The sequence below is a fragment of the Somniosus microcephalus genome, chromosome 7 (assembly GCF_052327205.1).
Source record: "Somniosus microcephalus isolate GS21.2 chromosome 7, FLI_Smic_1.0, whole genome shotgun sequence".
Lineage (NCBI taxonomy): Eukaryota > Metazoa > Chordata > Chondrichthyes > Squaliformes > Somniosidae > Somniosus > Somniosus microcephalus.
Window position 1 is genome coordinate 273,049,134 of NC_140993.1, and position 22,055 is coordinate 273,071,188.

Genomic DNA, 22,055 nt, shown 5'->3' on the forward strand with positions numbered 1-22,055 from the left:
CAATTCCAATTCATGTCTTGGTTAGTTGATGCTTGTTGTTGTTTTTGCCAGGTTAGGTTGCTTTGTCAATGGGTTTCCACTGAACATGGCATTGGTCACTGGTGATACCACGCCACCTAAAAAGCATAGCTTTTTTCTTTCTTATATATGCTTGTCCTGAAAAGGACAGTTAAATCTGATATTTTCTGGCGGTTCGTCTCCCAGTACTAACACCGTAGGCTTCTGGGAAACCTGAAAGAGGTCAAGAACCTGGATGCCAGATAAATGAACAGAATGTTTGATATTCTGCCTTACTTAACATATGTGAAGAGCTTGGACACTTTGTCCCAAGAGGAAATCAACACAATGAGTCAAGATCTTTTAAGGCTGCAACAGTATCGGTCTCGAGGCTCCATGCAACACAATATTAGGAAACCATATACATCACCATCGGTCAGAAATGTCATGACAATAATTCCATGTGTGTGCTCGGCAGATGGCTTCCTCAAAGTTTCGAAGTGGGCTATATACGCCTATAGTATAAGCAAGGTTCTGAAAGAACCAGCTTTCCAGCCAATTCACAACCCAAAACCTGGTTACGTACATCAAAAGAGGAAGAGCTACAGCCCAAGTTAACTCATCTGCAGCATTTCAAAAGTGAACAATTATAGGAAACTACCCCATGTCAAGATGTTGGCATCTCCGTCTCTGTATTAAACCAAATGGGATTCCCAATTTCTCACCTCTGTAGAGCGTTCCAAATGGTGACACACAGGAGCTTTTCTCATGGACCCTAAGCTGATCCTCAAGTGAATGAATCTGGAAAATAAACCCAGAAGAACAATTCAGTGAATAAGAGTCTTGGTGCAGAAACTAACCAAAGATTGTATAATAGAAAATATAAAATCTGGTTTTACCTGTTCTCTAAATTCCTGTTCCTGGAGTTTAGCATCATTAACGAGAGTAGTCTTCTGTGCTAGCTGTGCCTGATGGGTTAAGTAAAAATATTTAAGCATCCAAAAAATTTTTTTTTCTAAAATTGCAAATTAATTTGAGGCTTGGGATGCATATTTACACAAGACATTTGACATCAGTGAGAAGCAGATTTTGTCCTTGCACTGACACTAAAATTGCGCACTGTGAATCAGATTAAGGGTCAAACTGACTCCGACACAAAGCAGAGCTAGCCTACATCCTCCAGGCAGTCTCACTGGAGTAGGCTCCGATTCTGGATTCAGGGTACACATGTCTGTATCTGCAGCACTGGTATGAAGCAGAGCCTCTTCACGTCAATGTTACAGATGTAGCAAATGTAACCTCAGTTTCACAAATCCGAAGGATTTAAAAATCTAACATGTGCTACAGGAAACTTTGTGTTATCTGGAGGCTAAATGTCCGGCAAGCTCGAGCCACCAGCAAAAATCAGGAGCCCTTTTTTTTTTCTTTTCATTGCTTTTTTCTCAAGTCAAGCTCTGCAAGGTCTGTAGCTAAGCAACAGCTTCAGCTAGAGATGTTACAGAGATGCTTGCCGACTGTTTAGAAGCTGTTGCTAAGCAACAGGGTTTGTTGATTCACATGGAGCTGAAAATCTCCGTATCTTTCAACATTAGCGCTGGAGTGTCCCGCAGTTTTGAGGGAACGGCAACAGCTCGGTCCCGTCGGTGCCGGATAGCACAAAGTTTCCTGTACATAGTAAAATTAAAAAGGTCACTTAGTGGCTCAGTAACTCAAGTGGTCAAACATTTCACTCTAAACTCTCAAGACAGGAGACATTTCTATTTTGAAAAAAATTAACTTTTCTAACTATGGCAGACTTGTTTTATTCAGCTAGATTTTCTGTAAGTATCTGAAAATATTTGGATTTCTGTGACATTTGGCTCTTAATCACTGTCAATATACATCATTATTTTGCATATTATTCAATAGTTCAACCAATCAAAATTAATAAAAAGATGAGTAACATGTCAAACTTGGTTTAGAAACGTTCTCAGAAAGCTAAGTAAAACTGCATTTAAATAATTTGGCTTTAAGGTCATACAGGATTCCCAGAAAACAAAATCCACAGTACTTTTTAAATCCTTCGAGAAAACTGAAGATGTGAAGACAAGCAATATAATTTCAAGCATTAAAGTCAAAGCATAATGCGCACAAAGGAATGTGCTACTGTATTTAACATTGCAACGTTTTTTGCAAATACATTAACCATAGCCTCTTGCAAGTAGATCTGAAACACTAAAAACCAAGTAAGTCTTGTGAAACAAAACATCCTGAGCACACTTAACATAAAACATGCTTTTATTTGGGAACTATCTAATGATTTCCACACTTTTTTCATTGCTCTGTACATTGCTTAAAACTGTGTTTCCATGGATTTTAGCATCTCAATTAGTAACTGGCATCAAAAAATGATGCTAATACAGTCTCACCTGCAGTTCTGTCACTGTGAGTGGACACCCCTGCATAAATCAACCAAAACAAGACATAAAAATACTAATAATGCAGCTTCTTGGCACAACTATGCTTGAACTCTTCAATAGAATCTGTGGTTATTGTATACTATTTGTGGAAATGGCTCTGGCTTTTACCATTACAATTTCTCACACAATTGAAGCATCTGGAGAATCCTGACAAGTTCATTTAAGAGTACATGTTCATTGCAACAAAATATATGTGGGGGAGGAATTGAGGAGGAATGTTAACTCCGCCATGATAGGCGGGGGGGGGGGGGGGGGGGGTTAAATCGTCAAATATGCGGAACCCAACCCCAACTCGTCACGAATGTGCCTACTTCAGTTTTAACCACGGCGAGTTTGGGGGGCACCCGAGTAACGCGCGCTGGAGAGGTGGGCCTGTGATTGGAAAATGTAAATGAGGCTCCGTTCCTCAGACTTTGGCAGCCATTTGAATTCAACACTGACGAGCCGGGTTTCCCAGGGCTCAGGAAACCCGGCAGCTACAGGGAAGCGATGGCAGCCGGATCCAACAGTTAAGTGCTGTTGATAGCACTGCTTGTGGACCAGGAGTGCCTCCCCCCGACCCCTCAAGCAAATCTTCTGCTGCGATCGGCCGACCCCCTCCCACGATCTCTCCCAGTCCCTTCTCCGACACCATTGCTGGTCCAACGCCACCCCTCCACCCCAACCCCGTCATCTCTCCCGGACCTCCCCCCCCCCCCCCCCCCCCCCAAAACGCACTTCCACAAACGGTCTCTCCCAGTACCCCCACCAACCCCACGATCTCTCCTGGGCAACCGCCCACCTCCCCACCCCCATGGTCAGCCCAGCTCCTGTCCCCCTCCCTCCAATCCCGCAATGTTTTCCAGTTGCTGGGGACTGAACCAATGGTCCCTGGCTTTGGCCTTCTATAGCCTGCTATCCTGCCCGGCAGCGTGCTGTATGACCAGCTTCTACATCAATCCGCTGATGGCAAATTACGCTGAAATTCCTTGAGAATCTCATTAGCATACGCTGGAAAGTAAGAACCAACGTAAACCAAGTATGAATCAGTGTGAACAATCAGGGCTTGAGGAAAGTGCGGAACATGCGGCTCAAGTCGTATCAAGGAAATTCCTGCCCTTCGTCTTTTTTTGATCATATAGTTTAATAAAACCTACAAAATACCGCATTTTATTAAACAAAAAGTTAGCCAGCTTTAAAAAAAAAACCTACATCGTAGGTGATTTTTATTATTTCCCCTTTTTTCTATCCTCCTCAAAAATAAAACTTCAGCTATATGTATGATTATTTTATGCTTAGTTTATGTTGTTCACCTTTCCTATGTCACATAAATCAGCAGGTATGCCATGTAATCTACAGCAGCAAAGCTTACAATTATCATGTGATGTCACAGCACCAGTTTTGAAGATTTCATACTGTTCATTTATAGCGTAGCACTCATTCATAATTAATATCAGTGTGCATTACCTGTACCCTATTCTGATTTTCCTCATCACGCAGTAACTGCTGATGTTGGGCTTGTAACTCCTCGAGTTGTGTCTGTACCTCAGTCACTTTAGCAGCCATTTCTTCTTCTCGGGACTTAAAAATGTCATAATTATAGTTAATTTAAAAATCACATTTACTCTCATATTTTTTGCCACCTCTCGGGGAATGGGGGAGGAGAAAAAGGCATCAAAGATGAGATCAACACCAGGTTTCAGAGCACGAGACAGCCAGCCAGCCATGCAGGTGGAGAGTTATTCCTCAACAAAGTACTAGCTGAAGTTCCTTTACAGAAAAACTGACAAGGTACATCTGGCTGTTGTCCTGCAGGGAAGTTTGTTGCTGTGTTCGGGGACTTTGGGCTATGCCGATACTGGCCAATGTTGCCACATCAACTAAAGAAAGTTGTGCGAGACTTAGAAGTTTCTTGGACCTTTTCCCTGGCTTTCATTCAATGCAGAAAATGACTTGACCAGTTCCTTTGATAAATACTACGTTCTGGTACTGTCACATGAATGCAAAACCTCGATATAAATATAATGCAGCTCTCAAATCCTAGTGTAGGCTTTATAGATTTCCACAGGGAATATTTATAATAGTGAAACCTCATTACAACAGATACCTCATTATTGTATAGTCTTCCCCTTGGTGCCAATGGAAGGGCAGCCTAGGTAAAACTTGGAGATGTATAAGGAATTGGCTGAGAGAGTAAGCAGCAGGTACTAGCTTGGGGTGATGGAGCTCGACTGAGTCAAGCACCCCAGCAATCAGTGTCCCTCTTGCTTCTGATCTACATGAATGATCTAGGTTCTGAAGTGCAATGCAAGTTGGTCAAATTTACAAATTATAATAAACTGAGTCAGAGTACACCAGTAAAGTCTAATAAAACATCTGAGGAATTCATAAGGACCGAGACAAATTTGCAAATGTGAAGAATGATGGCAGATGAAATTCAATACAGATTAGTGCAAGTTTTAGACACAGACACGGGGTACATAATTAATCAAATGAGCAGGGGGCGAGGATGAGAGATAGTAGACAACACTGGTCAGTCATTGCAGAGCTACAACTAACAATGCAAAGGAATACTGAGCTACATTGCCAAATTTACTAGAGTGCAAGTCTGAGGCCATCATGCTGAAACTGCAGTGCTCTGATCAAGCTCCATCTTGAGTATGGCATTCATTTCTGGTCACCGCAGCATATCCAAGCTCTGAAAGTGGTGCCAAAAAGTGCCACGAGGCTGATGCCTAGTGTCAAAGGACTGAATTATGAGGAAAAGTTAGAAAAACTTAAACTCTTCAGCCTTAAATGGAATGGAGTAAGAGTGCACCTCATAAAGGTATGTATACACTAAGCAGGATAGAAACGGTTAATCCTGAGCACTATTTCAAGTTCAACTATGACTGCAGGACAGTGAGAAGTAGATGGAAACTGGGAAAGACCGGTTCAGGACTGATGTCAGGAAGCAGCATTTCACAAAGAGTGGTTAATACAGGAAACTTTCTGGTATCCGGCACTGACGGGACCGAGCTGGTGCCAGTCGATCAACACTGCCGGAGAAACCAGCGCTAATGTTACAACATACGGAGCTTCTGAGCTCCGTATCTAGCAACAAACCCTGTTGCTTAGCAACAGCTTCAAAACAGTCGGCGCAGCTTGCAAGCGTCTCTGTAGCTAAGCAACAGCTTCAGCTGGATGCTTGCAGAGCCAGGAATGGAGAAAAAAAGCAACGAAAAGTTAAAAAAAAGTTATCTGAACCGACTCCTGAATTTTGCCAGTGGATAGAGCATCCCGGAGATTTAACCTCCGTTTAAACGAAAGTTTCCTGTACCTGGTATGGTCTTCTGTTGCGGGTAGTGGGAGACAAAAATTCTGGAGCCATTCAAGAGGTAGTTAGATGCTATGATGTGGGATTGTAGGTTTCTATGGTCAAATGGCCTCCCTCACCTGGACTTAGCTTGAGAGAACCACTTGGCCACAGTTGAAGAAGGTTGACTTGTATTTTTATTCCACAACCATTTTCATCAGTATTTCCACAATACATTCAACGCTCATCGACATTTGATTGCTACCTTTTCTCTCAGACAATCTCCGAAATGCAATTCTAAACATCAAATAGTGAGCAATCAGATGCATTTCAAAGGGCTTATGACTTTGAAATTCCGGCTGAGCTTTTAACACATCATTCTTTGTCCATAAAGACGGCATTTCTGAACAATCAAAAATGTAATTGTTACCACACCAGCATGAAGTACCTGTAAAATCTCTTCATATTTTTTTGTCATCCTTTGTAGATAATCATCCTTTTCAGCCATTTTGCGGTATAGCTGGTTTACTTCCTCCTTCTGGCTTTCCAGAAGCTCAGCTTCCACTTCCTGGGCTTTGTCTGGGAAAGTAAAATAATTTATCTGAATTTACCACACTTCAGTTCATGTATCAGTTTCAAATAGTATACGATTACACAATCTAAGATACAAAAGCAATGAATCTGTAAGCCTGAGCATATGCACATAACCAGCCAGTATGGCACTGATTCATACAAGTTAAGTAGGTCAGAGAATCGATCCTTGGTGTGTGCAAAATCTAAATTGGCCTCAGTGTTGCTTGGCTATGAAAGGACCCCATTCAAGGGTATTTATGTGGCTGAGGATTGGATCTCCAGGGTCAAATAGTCTGTAGGTACTCTGTCTAGGCTCAGACAAGAAGAATAGCTATTCAGCCAAAGTATTAGTAAGCAGTGGTATCCAGGAACAGTAACCCATCATGAGTCAGAGAAGGTGGGGCAAAATGATAGATTACTTAACCATAGATACACTCGGCAACTGAAATTCAACCTGCAAGTAGAAGAACATCTCAGGTAGGGGAGCGGGAGAGAAGGCACGCAAGAACAATATCCATTTAAGAAAACATCTCTCTGAAAGCAGGCAACGCCCGCACCCCGCCCCTGGAACTCGAACAGAACTTGGGCTGTCACATTGGTGAACAAAACAGGATTGCTAGATACAACTTAAAACATTCAAACACCAGTGCACAAAACTCTTACATTGGAGCTTTCAAAGTGGAATCTTTCCTGGATACCCACAGTAACTTCTCAAACAGGAACAAAAATCACAAGAACATTGAACTAGGAGATTCGCCGTGGCATAGAATACACGGGGGGGGGTTATGCTTCAACTGTATAAAACACTAGTTAGGCCTCAGCTAGAGTACTGCGTGCAGTTCTGGTCACATTACAGGAAAGATGTGATTGCACTAGAGAGGGTACAGAGGAGATTTACAAGGATGTTGCCGGGAGTGGAGAATCTTAGCAATGAGGAAAGACTGGATAGGCTGGGTCTGTTTTCCTTGGAACAGAGGAGGCTGAGGGGAGACCTTATTGAGGTGTATAAAATTATGAGGGGCCTAGATAAAGTGGATAGAAAGGACCTATTTCCCTTAGCAGAGGGGTCAAAAACCAGGGGGCACAGATTTAAAGTAATTGGTGGAAGGTTTAGAGGGAATTTGAGGGGCAATTTCTTCACCCAGTGGGTGGTGGGGGTCTGGAACTCACTGCCTGAAAGGGTGGTAGAGGCAGGAACCCGAACCACATTTAAAACGTACTTGGATGTGCACTTGGGATGCTCCAACCTGCAGGGCTACGGACCAAGAGCTGGGAAGTGGGATTAGGCTGGATAGCTCTTTGTTGGCCGGTGCGGACACGATGGGCCAAAATGGCCTCCTTCCGTGCTGGAGCTTTCCGTGATTCTATGAGATTTAGCAGCAGGGCAGGGTTATATAGCTAAAATGCAACATTAAAATGATGATTGAAGTTATCAAATAAAGACATAAAAGCACTTCCTAGTTCATTGCAATTTCAATATGCCGACCCCTTTCTGGAACCAGGCTCCTATTTGGTGTGTAGTTGGGACATCTCCCAGTTAACTATGAACTCATTAACTATAGCTACACTTGCATTTCAGACTGCCTCCCTTAAGGGACTCCCTGAAGGCACTCAAACCAGCCATTCATCCAGGTTCAGACAAACATGAAACCCCCTTACCTCAGAAGGGGAAATTTTACTATCCAGGCACATTTGGCCAAATTCTAGAAAATCATTTAGAATCATTCAAACTCAATGGTCAAGCTTCGAGAATCTGCAGCAGGGTAGTTATTTTGAACTTATCCTTCAAAATTAAGGCAGAAGCAGAAACACAAGTATTCCTAGCCACACAAAATAGCTCCAATAAGCAGAGGTTCTTTGTTAACTTGACGTTTGTAAACCTTTGGATTGTCTGTAGAAAATCATGAGGCAAAAATTGGGTCGCACCCCGAAAAAGTTAGCGCCCCCGTGCTTGGAATTCGATGGTAGCGCCCCAAGCAGGAGGCAGGGCGCTACTGGAAGCGCTCCCCCTCCCTCTTGGGGCGCTCCAGCCCAAAATTGCGGGACTGCACCGGCATGTCGCGCCGCAGTACTGCAGGCCTTCCTCCCCTTATGAAAGGGGAGAGGCCTAGCGCAGCGCGAACCGGGGTGCTGGCAAAAGAGCCCGGCACTACCGCGGCTGGCACTCCGCGGGGGGTCTCAAAGATAATTCTGTGCTTAACTTTTTGGACCTTTTCTGCTTCAGCGTGCACGGTGAGTCGTCTGCGCACCTGTCCCTTGAAATTGATTCAGGCGAGAGTCTGGGCCGCCCTTGTAAAGGCTTTGGGCAAAATGGCAGTGGGCAGATCAGAGCAAGAATGAGGCAGCCACGGCAGCACTGCGATTTTAGGACCACTACCGCCCCAAATCCACCAGGTACGTCAAGTTAAAATTGGCCTGAAAAAGTTTCTCCTTTTTAGGTCCTTGATGGGGTGTTGAGTACCCTGAGCAAATCCTGCTGAGGAACTGCTTTTTCAGCCCAGGGCATGGGTTCGGTGTTCACTTGGCTTGAACTATGCTTAGCTATCTTGCCTGGAAGTTCTTAGATACTTTGCTGGTGCAAACTGAAGCTTTGTAGCACAGCCTCTACTTGGTCCATGAATGGATTCTTGCTCGAGATGACAAATCATGGGGAAATGGTGATACATGTAGCAATACCATCTTATGGATAATTGTCCGACTGCTTCTGGTCACAGCATTCATAGCAGACCGTTGAGGAAATGTCCAACCCCAGGCAATGTTATCAACATGAGCTCTGCCCTAACTCCTCTCTATGAAGAGAAGTGTGTCGTAGTTAGGCCAATTTGGTTAGACCGCATGAACACAGTTTTCATGGTGTAAATTATCCACAACTGGATGCAACATTCCTTGGCCCAAACAACTGTTTCTACTACTTCTTGGGAGGAATCAACACTTTTCCATGTATAGAGGATATGTCAATAGACTTAGGGTACCTGGAAAAAAGTTAACTAAACAGAATTCCTTCAGAGATCCATGAGAAGTGGTACAAATTTTGCAAATGGGATGCAGCAATGACTTACAGAAATAGGTTAGAACCAGAGAGGTTCACCATATGGCTTGTCCCATCTGTGCTGGCTAGAGCAATCTAAAACTAAGCCCACTGCTCTACACTCTTCACTTAGCCCAGTATCTTCCTCTGCTTCAAATGTTGATCTACTTTTCTGTAAACAGAGAGAGTGTTTGAAGACCAGGACCTCAAACCCGGCACTAAGCTCATGGTCTACAGGGCAGCAGTGATACCCGCCCTGCTGTAGGCCTCAGAGACATGGACCATGTACAGCAGGCACCTCAAAGCACTGGAGAGGTACCACCAACGCTGCCTCCGCAAGATCCTGCAAATCCATTGGCAGGAGAGGCGCACCGACGTCAGTGTTCTTGCTCAGGCCAACATCCCCAGCATCAAAGCTTTGACCACGCTCAATCAGCTCCGATGGACGAGTCACATTGTCCGCATGCCCGATACGAGACTCCCAAAACAAGCGCTCTACTCGGAGCTCCAGCACGGCAAGAGAGCCCCAGGTGGGCAGAGGAAATGCTTCAAGGACACCCTCAAAGCCTCCTTGAAACATCCCCACCAGCACCTGGGAATCCCTGGCCCAAGAACGCACAAAGTGGAGAAGCATCCGGGAAGGCGCCGAACACCTCGAGTCTCTTCGCCGGGAGCAAGCGGAAGCCAAGCGCAGGCAGCGCAAGGAGCGCACATCAACCCAAGAACCCCACCCACATGCCCCTTCAACCACCGTCTGCCCCCACCTGTGACAGAGACTGTAGGTCCCGCACTGGACTCATCAGTCACCTGCGAACTCATTTTTAATGTGGAAGCAAGTCATCCTCGGTTCCGAGGGACTGCCTAAGAAGAAAAAACAGTACAATGGCCTCTGCCTCAACCACTCACTGTGACAAAGCTTTCCATGCTCCTACAATCCTGTCTGAACAAATCCCTCAATCTCTCTCCTCACTCAGTGACAATTTTAAATTGATAACCCCTCATCACCAATTACCCAACCAGAGAAAATAGTCTTTCCTTATTCAACCTATCAAAATCTTACTGTATCTCATTAGCAGGCCTTATAGCAATTGACAGGGGAAAACCTGCAAAGCTATGGCTAGATGATCAGACAATCCTCCAGAATTCTGTCCTTGATAACACTTAGGACTGTGATGCTAGACCCAAACGCATCCCTTAAGGGAGGCGTTTACATTTATTTGATAAATGCTTTGTTGGTGGATGAAGGTGCATTTACCAGATCCAGGATAGTGTTCTTGCTTGTGCTCAGGCTAGACTTAAGGGTGACCTTTGATTCATCTTAACTTTTGTGATTCTTTGAAGATAGTTTTATTGGCAAATGGTGATTGTGGATCCAATGGTGTGTGTTAGAATAAACTAAACTCAGCTAAATCCAGCGGCTAAACTGATGGAGGCCACATAATTGCCTGGCTATCAGTCAATTGACTATAAATAAAGAAACATGTATTTGTAACCTGTGAACTTGGTATATTGAAATATAGTTACTTCAGGGCCCATCCTCTGATAAATGAAGCTACAGAATTTTGAAATAAGAACTGTGATTACTCATTGCTCGTCCATTTCTGATGTGTGGATGTAGATCTACGGCAGCTTTCATTCTATAGGAAAAGAATTTACTGAAATGACCAGTACAAAGTTCAGACAATTTTAACTTCCAGCAGTAAAATAAAACTAGGATATTACACTGAATTATCCATAACCATTTATATTACTTATGCAGGGCAAACTTTTGAAGTGCCCATAGAGATTTCCCAATTTATACAAACTAAATACAATCTTAATTTCTCTCCCCTATTTTTAATACCTTTTCAGTTATCCTGGCGCCTTATATTATGCACCAGCTTTGTTAAGGGGGATGAGCAGATGATTTGCTCTGAAGCCATTTTCCATTTCCACTCAGTAAAAATTACCTTGTAATATTTGGTTTATACACTACACTTTACACAATAACACAGCGGAGTGGTATTGTGCCCAATGAACCCTGCCCACTTTACCATGTGGCATCTTTTACTTTTAACATGCAGTACAGATAAAGCAAACTGGCAAACAGGATTTAATGTTGTCCTCAATTGTTTCAGTTCAGATTGAAACAAATACAACTTTCACATTTTTTCCCCCATTTAGCACTTACATTTCACTTCCTTTTAAAAGCAGGCAGAGGCAATGGCCAACAAACTTCCCAATGATTAGTGTAGCTCCTGTTACATAATAAACAGTATATGAGCTTTCTGTGTGGTTGAATAATTTTTACAGAGCTTATTTCATAGCATGAAGGCCACATTAAATCTACAACCATGGCAAAGGGATTCAATTCTCAGAGCGAAAACATCAACCTATAAAAAGATAAGGGCTAAAAGAGAGGTTTCTGGTTTTCATAACCAATAGACATATCTACTGAAAGATGATACTACATTATCCTTTTGGTATGTAAATATATACAAAATCACTTTTTGTTCTTGTACTTACTAATGGTTTCTTTGATTGATAGATCGAGCTCTTGTTCTTTCTGAGCTAGCTGTGTATTGAATTCTCGCATTAACTGTTTGAGAATGGAGTTGTGTTTCAGCTGCACATCCTCCAGTTCTAGTCTGTGAAACAAAAACAATAGTTACCAGCAAGAAAAACTCAGTACAGGAAACTTTCTGGTATCCGGCACTGACGGGATCGAGCTGGTGCCGTTAGATCAAAACTGCCGTATAAACCAGCGGCAATGTTAAAACAGAGCTTTTCAGCTCCATGTGAATCAACAAACCCACAGCTTCAAAACAGTCGGCTGCGGCTGCAAGCGTCTCTAGCTGAAGCTGTTGCTTAGCTACAGACCTTGCAGAGCCTGACTGGGGAAAAAAAAAAGCAACGAGAAATAAAAAAACTTATAGAAAACAGCTCCTGAATTTTGCCAGTAGATAGAGCTTTCCGGACTTTTAACCTCCGGTTAAACGAAAGTTTCCTGCAGTACTTCCAGCTTGCCTTAGAATAAAATGGTGGCCTCAGTGATAACTTTCTACCTATTAGGACAGAGCCAAGAAGGCTAAGCAAACAAAATTAAGGATTAGCAAATAAAAACAGAAAACGCTGGAAATACTCAGCAGGTCAGGCAGCATCTGTGGAGAGAGAAACAGAGTTAACGTTTCAGGTCGACCGGAAACGTTAACTCTGTTTCTCTCTCCACAGATGCTGCCTGACCTGCTGAGTATTTCCAGCATTTCCTGTTTTTATTTCAGATTTCCAGCATCCGCAGTATTTTACTTTTGTATAAGGATTAGAAAATACAGTTATTACCTAAGGTGGTCAAAAACACTTTCTAAGCGTTTATGGTTGGTACCAATGTCAGATTGCATCTATTCATATGTTCTTGCTTCTGATTGTTTAGGTCAAAGCAGTGAAAGTTATAACCTGGCATTTGCGAGAAATTCATTAACTGTTCTAATCAAAATTCACTAACATTTGGGGGAAAAGCTAATAAAACAAATTCAGACTGGGTAAAATCATAATCTGTATTAACACAAGAAAAAAAATAAAGACTTGCATTTATATAGCACCTTTCATGACCACCTGACGTCTCAAAGCGCTTTACAACCAATGAAGTATTTCTGAAGTTGTGATGTAGGAAACGCTGCAGCCAATTTGTGCACAGCAAGCTCCCACAAACAGCAATGTGATCATGACCAGATAATCTGATTTTGTTATGGTGATTGAGGAATAAACATTGGCCAGGACACCGGGGATAACTCCCCTGCTCTTCTTCGAAATAGTGGCTGTGGGATCTTTTACGTCCACCTGAGAGAGCAGACGGGGCCTCGGTTTAACATCTCATCCGAAAGATGGCACCTCCGACAGTGCAACACTGCCTCAGTACTGCACTGGAGTGTCAGCCTAGATTTCAGATTTTCCCTGGAGTGGGACTTGAAGCCACAACCTTCTGACTCAGAGGCGAGAGTGCTGCCCACTGAGCCACAGCTGACAGAGAATGAAGCATTTAGTATTGCCCCAGTTAATGTTCCTACTGACTTCTTTGTACAGAACTGTGTGTCAATTGGAAATCTAACGAATGAAATTATTATATTTACTGATAAATCTAAAGCTGTAAATAGGTTGCACCTTGGTGACAGCAAGTGCAGACTTAATAGTTAAATATTCCAAAATTAAAACTCCAAGTTGTAGTCTTTAGGAACAGACAAACATGTATACCCCACAGCCCCAGGGGCTGAGCACTGTTTCAGGCTAAGGCACTGCCCTTTCACCTAGAGTATCTGGATTCAAAATCAGCCAAGCACGATGGGACAGAAGTTTCTGCTGCAAACTGGAAGGGTCCCAAATGACAAGAGTTGAATGATTCGCAACCAAGGGTTAAAGGGACACAATTCTTGAGTACAAAACCGGCCAGGATTCAGCATTGACATTTGCAATTTCACTTCTAGTCATAGAACAGCTCGTGTAAAAAATACAAGTGAGCTAACAGAGCAGCTGGCGCTCTTTTAAAGCTGGGTTCAGCGGGCGTTGTTGAGTGAGTAAAGTGCTGTTTATTTTACATCTTGAGGACTTTTTCATGCTAACCAGGATGCTGGAGTAAAATATATTAAATATCATTTGATTCATGTTGCCCACTTTATACGGGTCGGGTACAATGGAGTCTTCAGCTTCCTTTAAACTGCTGAGCAGCAGGGTGCAAGTGCACCCACATACCTGTGTCTCAGAGGTGGAATTAATGCTTGTACAGTGCTGTTCCAAATTTAAGAGAAAGTCAGAGTATCCAGCCCACAGAACTTCATCATACACAGGTTATAGCTACCGGACAATGCAAGTCTACCTGCTCAAAGGATCAGAGTGAGAGCAGTGGGTGGGCAGAGGGCATTACTCTGCCCCCGTTTCATCAGGCTGCGTGACACTCGGTAGAGGCAGAAAAGCCAGAATCCAAAGAAATTCACCAGTTCAATACTGTGTGTAAATTAATGCCACAACAGAACCACTATATTTTCATATTTTTACTTGTATGCTACATTATTTCACTTTAACAAAACAGAACGACATAAGAATTAGGAGCATTTCAATAAGATCCTGGCTGATCTTGGACCTCAACTCCACTTTCCCGCCCAATCTCCAAATCCCAACTGACCAAAAATCTATCTCTCAGCCATGAATATACGCAACGACTCAGCATCCACAGTCCTCTGGGGTAGAGAATTCCAAAGATTCACCACCCTCTGAGTGAAGAAATTCCTCCTCATCTCGGTCTTAAATGGCCGACCCCTTATCCTGAGACTATGCCCCCTAGTTCTAGACTCTCCAGCCAGGGGGAAACATCCTCTCAGCGTCTACCCTGTCAATCCCCCTCAGAATCTTGTTTGTTTCAATGAGATCACCTCTCATTCTTCTAAACTCCAGAGAGTATCGGCCCAATCTACTCAATCTCTCCGCACAGGACAGCCCTCTCATCCCAGGGATCAATCTAGTGAACCTTCGTTGCACCGCCTCTAAGGCAAGTATATTCTTCCTCAGATAAGGAGACCAAATCTGTGCCCAGTACTCCAGGTGTGGTCTCACCAAGGCCCTGTACAATTGTAGCAAGACTTCCTTACTCTTATACTCCAACCCCCCTTGTAATAAAGACCAACATGCCATTTGCCTTCCTTATTGCTTGCTGTACCTGCATGCTAGCTTTCTGTGTTTCTTGCACGAGGACACCCAAATCTCTCTGAACACCAACATTTAATAGTTTCTCACCATTTAAAAAATATCATGTTTTTTTATTCTTCCTACCAAAGTGAATAACCTCACCAGATTATACTCCATCTGCCACATTATTGCCCACTCACTTAACCTGTCTAGATCCCTTTGCAGTCGCTTTGGTCTCGATTTCACCAGCCGTGGCGAGTCCGGAGGAGACGGCTGCCTCAAACTCCGCACCCGTCTTCATCCCGCCTCCTCCAAGTGATTTTGCCCTGATTGAGCTTGTTAAGCCAGCCCTACAAGGTTGCTGGTCAATTAAAAGGAAGCGGGTCTGATGACACGTCATCAGCCGGTTTCCTTTAAGGGACCATATCCACAATCATTTTGATAGTTGGGCTGTCAGTGTTGTACAGCATTGAGGTGCTGCAAGCACTGAGAAGCACTGCACAAAGGTGCACGGCTGTACCCAGGCTCTCCCATGACTCACTCCATATGCTTATAGAGGGAGTCACAGCACACAAGGAGGTCCTCTTCCCTTCCCATGGGCAGTAGAGACCACCCCAGGACACCAACGCAGCCTGGCTGCACATTGCACAGGAGGACACAAGCAGGGATGTCGTCAGGAGGACCAGGCTGCAGTAGCACAAACCTTTCAATGATCTCAATAGATCAGGAAACGTTACTGCAAAACTACACTCAACCTCATCCTTCTGTGCCACTCGTCACATCCCCATCACTCTGCCTTCCCTACCCTACTCCTGCACATCCTTACTCACACCAGCTTACCTTGCACCTCCACCCAATCCCCTCTATCTACATTATCACTTCCCCATCTCACTAGCCACCCCTCACACTCATCAGAGTCCAATTATACCAACTAACAACACACAAGGATAGGCACTTGGGTGTTTCAGCCAATGTTTGTGTAAACTTTCTGTTAATGTGTTGTCAAGCATTGAAATCCTTATTGTCACCACTTTACCTTCTTGGACAGATTTGTGTGCACCTTTGAAAGTGTCTTAGTGAGTTCCAGTGAATGGTGAGACAGAACATCCCCCCTCCACCCCAAATGCTGATGACTGTGAAAGGAATGGCTTGGGATGCTTTATATTGTTGGTGTGGGGTGGTGCCAACCTGGTGCATCATGTGGCAGCCAGGGTGTGCAGCGTCAAGTGAAGTAAATCTGGACATGGTGAGGCCATCGCTGGCATCCTGGGCAGCAATGTGCACAGGTGATGATGCCCTGTGTCCAGTGCAGCATCAGTTGATTGCGGAGAAGGTTGGTGTGGATGTTGGTGCTGCTGGTGTGCCCGGTGATGCTGGTGTTGCTGCTGATTGTGCTGGGATTCTGAGGACCAAGGTGAGATTTCTTCAAGGGCACCGATGCTGATGGAATAGATGGCAGGTGAGGTTGAGATGACAGAAGTAATCTGTCAATGTTGAGATAGGTTGTTCCAAGAAGGTGACAGTGGAGAGAGAGATTACTCCACACTTCAAAAGTGCATAAAGCTCAAAAGTGGGTTCTAAATCATTAATGCTCCAGCTTCTAAGATTGGGAAGTGAACAGCTGTGAATTGGTAACCCGACATACTTACCTGACGTGATAGCCGCTCTCTGGGAACCTCGTTGAAAACCTGGTAAAATGGTAAGTACATGGGAAAATGGTTCTTATCTACCTTATAATAAGCTTTTAACTATATAAATTGGATGACCTGCCACTTGGTGTCGGATCTGTTCAGGGATGACTGATCCAACACTTGGGAAACTGACAAGGAGGCGGGTTTACAGCGGGATACCGACCCGCTATCAATCCTGGTGAGTTTGACAGCAGACCCGCCTCCAAACCCGCACTCTTGAGTCCCGGCAAAATTCAGCCCTTCGTGTCCTCCGCACAGCTTGCTCAACATTATACAGGAAACTTTCTGGTATCCGACACCGACGGGACCGAGCTGGTGCCGTTAGATCAAAACTGCCGTAGAAACCAGCGCTAATGTTAAAACATACGGAGCTCAGAGCTCCATGTGAAGCAACAAACCCTGTTCTTCAAAACAGTCGGCGCGGCTTGCAAGCGTCTAGCTGAAGCTGTTGCTATAGCTACAGAGACGCTTGCAGAGCCAGGACTGGAGAAAAGAAGCAACGAAAAGAAAAAAAATGATCTGAACCGACTCCTGAATTTTGCCGGTAGATAGAGCTTTCCGGACATTTAACCTCCGGATAAACGAAAGTTTCCTGTATTTTTATCACCCTAAATGGAACCAAGTAATAATAAAGGTTTAACAGCAGCATTTTCCTCTTGGAACGTTACCATGGATATTTCTAGGTGGATTATTATTTCAGCCACTGCCTTATATTAAGACAGTGAGTTTCTGCAAGTGATTTGCTTTTATTACAATTCCTGCTAGTAAATAAAACAAACATTTATATAGCACCGTATCACATCCTCAAGACAGCCCAAAGTCAATGAATGATTTTGTTATGTAGGCACTCACGGCAGCCAATCTGCACATGATCCCACAAACAGCAAATTATAACAATGACTAGTTATCTGTTTTTGGTGGTGTTGGTTGAGGGAGGACTATTGGCCAGGACAGCAGGAGAACTCCCTACTCTTTTTCAAACAGTGCCATGGGATCTTATATAACCACCCGAACCAGTGGATCAGGCAACCAGGGCCTCGGTTTAACACCTTGGACAGCAACTCCGACAATGCAGTACTCCCACCGTATTGCACTGAAGTGTCAGCCTAGATTATGTGCTCTAGTCACGGAGTAGGGTTTAAAACTGCAACCTGATTTCAAGGTGGGAGTGCTACCAACTGAGGCAAGTTAACACTAATTCATTACAGAAACGATATACATGGAAAAAGGGGCAGAAGAGAAGGACGAGGTGATTAAATTACAACACAGCAGAATAAAAGGAACTAAAACAGCGAACAACTGCTCGTCAATAGCAAAACTCAGCTAGTAATTATTCTTCTTGTACATTCAATATACTTTGTGTCTTGAAGATGAAGATGTTCTAATTACATAAACAAAAACGATCATACAACTTCAAAAATAAATGGTACGGGTTAAATATTCTAGGTGTCTGAATATTACTGTAATGGTAGAAAATTGTATTATGAGCAGAAATCTGCATTTTGGCCAATAGCCCAAACTGTCATGCACTTTCTTCTGCGCATTTTAGATACTGACACACAAACAGAACTGAACATTTCCTGTGCTTTTTTATTTTCCTAAGATGGGCGATGATTTTGATTTATTGTGCTATCCTCCATGTACCTCAGGATTCTAACCCAGTAGAAGATATTTTGGCCTGGATTTAATATCTGCTTCCAAATTGGCGAATTGGGTATCTCTTGGTTAATAAATGCAGCTCTGTGTGTTCGGCAAAGGTATAGAGTGAAGAGCATGAAATTTCTGGTGCAGAAACTTCACACCAGCTTTCAGAACACATGTTCCTGTCAACAGTTAAGTTGTCGAGGAGAAAGTTCATTACAGAGGGACGCTCGATCTGGCTCTTCATGAATGTACAGAGATTGGAGTGGTCAGAGATGTCTCAGACCCACAATTTCTGGAGGCACTATTCGATTATCAGAATTACCTGAACTCCCTTCACTTAGGTTTTCTGAATCCTGAGCAAAAGGAAGAGTGTGCAACAAACTTTCTTCTCCCAGGGCAGACTGCACAGAGCCAAAGCCATGTCACATGTATTTTTCCAAATAGAAGCTCAAAAGTCTTCTCTTGTCACAGGTTGCAATAGATACATTTCTGAATACCCCATTCTTGGAAAGAGATTTGCCACCAGAGTGTAGAGTCCATTTATGGGATTAATATGGTTGTAACTCAGCAAGCCCACACTAAATTGCCCAAATATAGGCTCATATGGTGGTTCAATACCAAAAACAGACCTGATGTAAATCCTGGCAATAGGAAACAGGAGTGAACACAGCCCTTGCAAGCAAACGTCATTGTTGTGGTGATGTCACTCTACATTGATTATCCTTGCACGAGAACTGAACAGCCCCACAAAGCTAACCATATCACCCCCAGTTCGTATTTGATCAGATGCCATCTAGACTTTTAATGCATCCAGGGACCCAAAGACTAACTGCACCGCACGTGGGCACCCTCCTCTACCCCAGACAGTAGGTATTCATCAGCAGAGTCAGAGACATCTATGCAGGAAAGTATATTTTGATCTCTCTCGCTCTTGTTACTGTTGAGTTACCTTCCTAGTTCCCTTAACTATTTGCATATTGAAGTGCCTTCTGTACAATTCCCAATTCTCTCAACTTTAGGTAGCTTTTCAGTTTTATGTTAAGATTTAAGATTTTATCATCTCAAGCTAGAAATCAATATGAAGAAGAATGTTACAGATTGAGCAACTACATTTCAGCTACTAACTGCACACTTCATTTATTTCTTCCAGCGTAGAGATCATTTTTTTGAGTCATGGGAATTTTTCATTTAGTGAGTTCTGAAAGTAGATGTCTTATTTCTCAAGTCGAATCATTCAAACTCTTCCAGGACACAGGAGTCTGCCCAAAAAGTGATCTCCCAACTCTTATCCAGCATCCGCAGTATTTTGCTATTATATCTGAACTTTGAGCATCATGGAGGTGTTCATGACAGGCAAAAGGTAAAGAATCTCCAAGTTAGTTCAGGGGACTCAGCAGAACTGTCCCATCCTACCTGGGCTGGAGAAAACAGACTGACACAATTCCATCAAGTTGGTTTACAAGAGGGAATGGGAAAGAGAAAGACTTCCATTTCCACACGGAGTCAAATCCTAGGTCAGGACTCTCGAATGAAAATTCTCAACAGGAGTATTTAATTGCTCAAAAGACTGCAGCATCCATTATTTTGGCAGGTTCAAAACTGCGCTATATGGACCACAGTTCTCATCTCTAGATTAAAATATCAGAATGTCCGGCTTCATCTGGAACTAGTATAGTGAAAGCGGAGGGCTCCAGGGACATGCTCCACCCAAACCTCTGCAGTTAAATGCTATGCACACAAACATACCAATAGAAATTACCTGCCACATGGATAGAGGTGGTGGCTACTCGTGGGGACAAGATGATTCCTTTCCTTTTTATTTAGATGGTGATATTGAAGGCTGATAGATGGTAAATCTAGCACCTTATTCACCACCCAAAACATATTACATAAGAAAGAATGAACTTGCATTTGTAATAAAAGCAGAAAATGCTGGAAATACTCAGCAGTCAGGTAGCATTTGTGGAGAGGGAAACAGAGTTCATGTCTCGAGTTGACCTGAAGCATTAACTTTGTTTCGCTCTCCACAGAAGCTGCCTGACCTGCTGAGTATTTCAGCATTTCTGTTTTTATTTCAGATTTCCAGCTTTCGTTTTTGTAACTTGCATTTATATCACTTTTCATGTCCTCATGGCATCCCAAAGCGCTTTACTAAGAACATAAGGAATAGGAGCAGGAGTAGGTCATACGGCCCCTCGAGCCTGCTCCGCCATTCAGTAAGATCATGGCTGATCTTCGACCTCAACTCCACTTTCCCGCCCGATCCCCATATCCCTTGATTTCCTTAGAGTCCAAAATCTATCAATCTCAGCCTTGAATATACTCAATGACTGAGCACACACAGTCCTCTGGGGTTGAGAATTCCAAAGATTCACAACCCTCTGAGTGAAGAAATTCCTCATCGCATTCCTAAATGGCCGACCCCTTATCCTGAGACTATGACCCCTAGTTCTAGATTCCCCAGCCAGGGGAAACAGACTCTCAGCATCTAACCCTGTCAAACCCTCTCAGAATCTTACATGTTTCAATGAGATCACCTCTCATTCTTCTAAACTCCAGAGAGTATAGGTCCATTCTACTCAATCTCCCCTCATAGGACAACCCGCTCATCCCAGGAATCAATCAAGTGAACCTTGGTTGCACCGCCTCCAAGGAAAGTATATCCTTCCTTGGGTACGGAGCCCAAAACTGTACACAGTACTCCAGGTGTCTCACCAAAGCCTGTCGATTAAGTATCTTTGAATTATAATCATTGTTATTTTCTAGGCAAACGCCAAAGCCAATCTGCACACAGAAAAGTCCCACAAACAGCAATGAAATAAATGACCAGATAATCTGTTTTGGTGCTGTTGGTTGAAGGATAAATGTAGGCCGGGACGCCAGAACTCCCCTGCTCTTCTTCAAATAGTACCAAGGGATCATTTATGTCCACCTGAGGAGGCAAACTCCTTGAATTAATGTCTGATCTGAAAGCTGGCACCTCCAACGCTGCAGCACTTCCACAGTACTGCACTGACGTGTCAGCGTGGATTATGTGCTCAAGTCTCTGGAGTGGGGCTTAGAACTTGTGACTTTCTGACTGAGAGTGAGGATGCTACTGCTGACTCAAGGTAGGGCCAAATGGAAATTATGCTACCTTGCAGGATCCTCTTCATTCTTTGAGTGACAGCTATCTTTCATACACTGTACAACTTAGCTAAAATTCAACGGTTCTGGGAAAATCATGCATTAACCATGCCCAAACTTTGTTTTTGGCACACTTTAATGTTAGGTATTATGCACTGTATATAAAGATATGTTTGTATAGTGTCCCAAGAAGCTCCACAACAGTAGCAACTCATTTTGACCTGACCTGAATCTAAACTCACTTTACAAAAAAAAAATAACCAAATTAAAAAAACAAACCTGGCGGGGTCTGAGGGGACAGTTGCGAGGGATTGTAATGAATACATATCAAAGAATGAAGAAGGCTCTACAAAGTGGGCAATCTATCTTGGCTCTTCAGTTCAACATCCTTCACCACCAGAGGAGCCATATAAAAGTACTGTCCAATTTAAAACAAGCAGGCCCTGCCAAACCTGATCCAACCCTCCTAACAGTCCAGGCTCAAGGCCCTGAACAAGATCACTGAGCCATCTCGAGCACGGCGGAGCTGATGTGCGGCTTAGAAGGCAGTTGCCCCACAATGATGGACTGGAAGATGACTTGCTAGAAGGAGGCTGTAGAAGAGCCTCCTT

At 43.5% G+C, this 22,055-nt stretch overlaps 1 protein-coding gene across 10 annotated transcripts in view; it reads right to left on the reverse strand.

Annotated features, from left to right (window-relative positions):
- Window positions 1–22,055, reverse strand: part of golga4 (golgin A4) — a 210,126-nt gene that overhangs the window by 43,105 nt on the left and 144,966 nt on the right. For 6 of the 10 annotated variants that reach the window (XM_085993786.1, XM_085993783.1, XM_085993782.1 and 3 more), the window contains 6 exons: window positions 11,837–11,958; window positions 6,179–6,309; window positions 3,903–4,016; window positions 2,406–2,435; window positions 897–965; window positions 723–798 (listed from right to left, as the gene is read on the reverse strand). In XM_085993786.1, the coding sequence (XP_085849912.1) occupies window positions 723–798; window positions 897–965; window positions 2,406–2,435; window positions 3,903–4,016; window positions 6,179–6,309; window positions 11,837–11,958 (542 nt within the window). The remainder of the gene's footprint in view (window positions 1–722; window positions 799–896; window positions 966–2,405; window positions 2,436–3,902; window positions 4,017–6,178; window positions 6,310–11,836; window positions 11,959–22,055) is intronic. The other 4 variants (XM_085993790.1, XM_085993785.1, XM_085993787.1 and 1 more) reach the window with 3 other exon arrangements.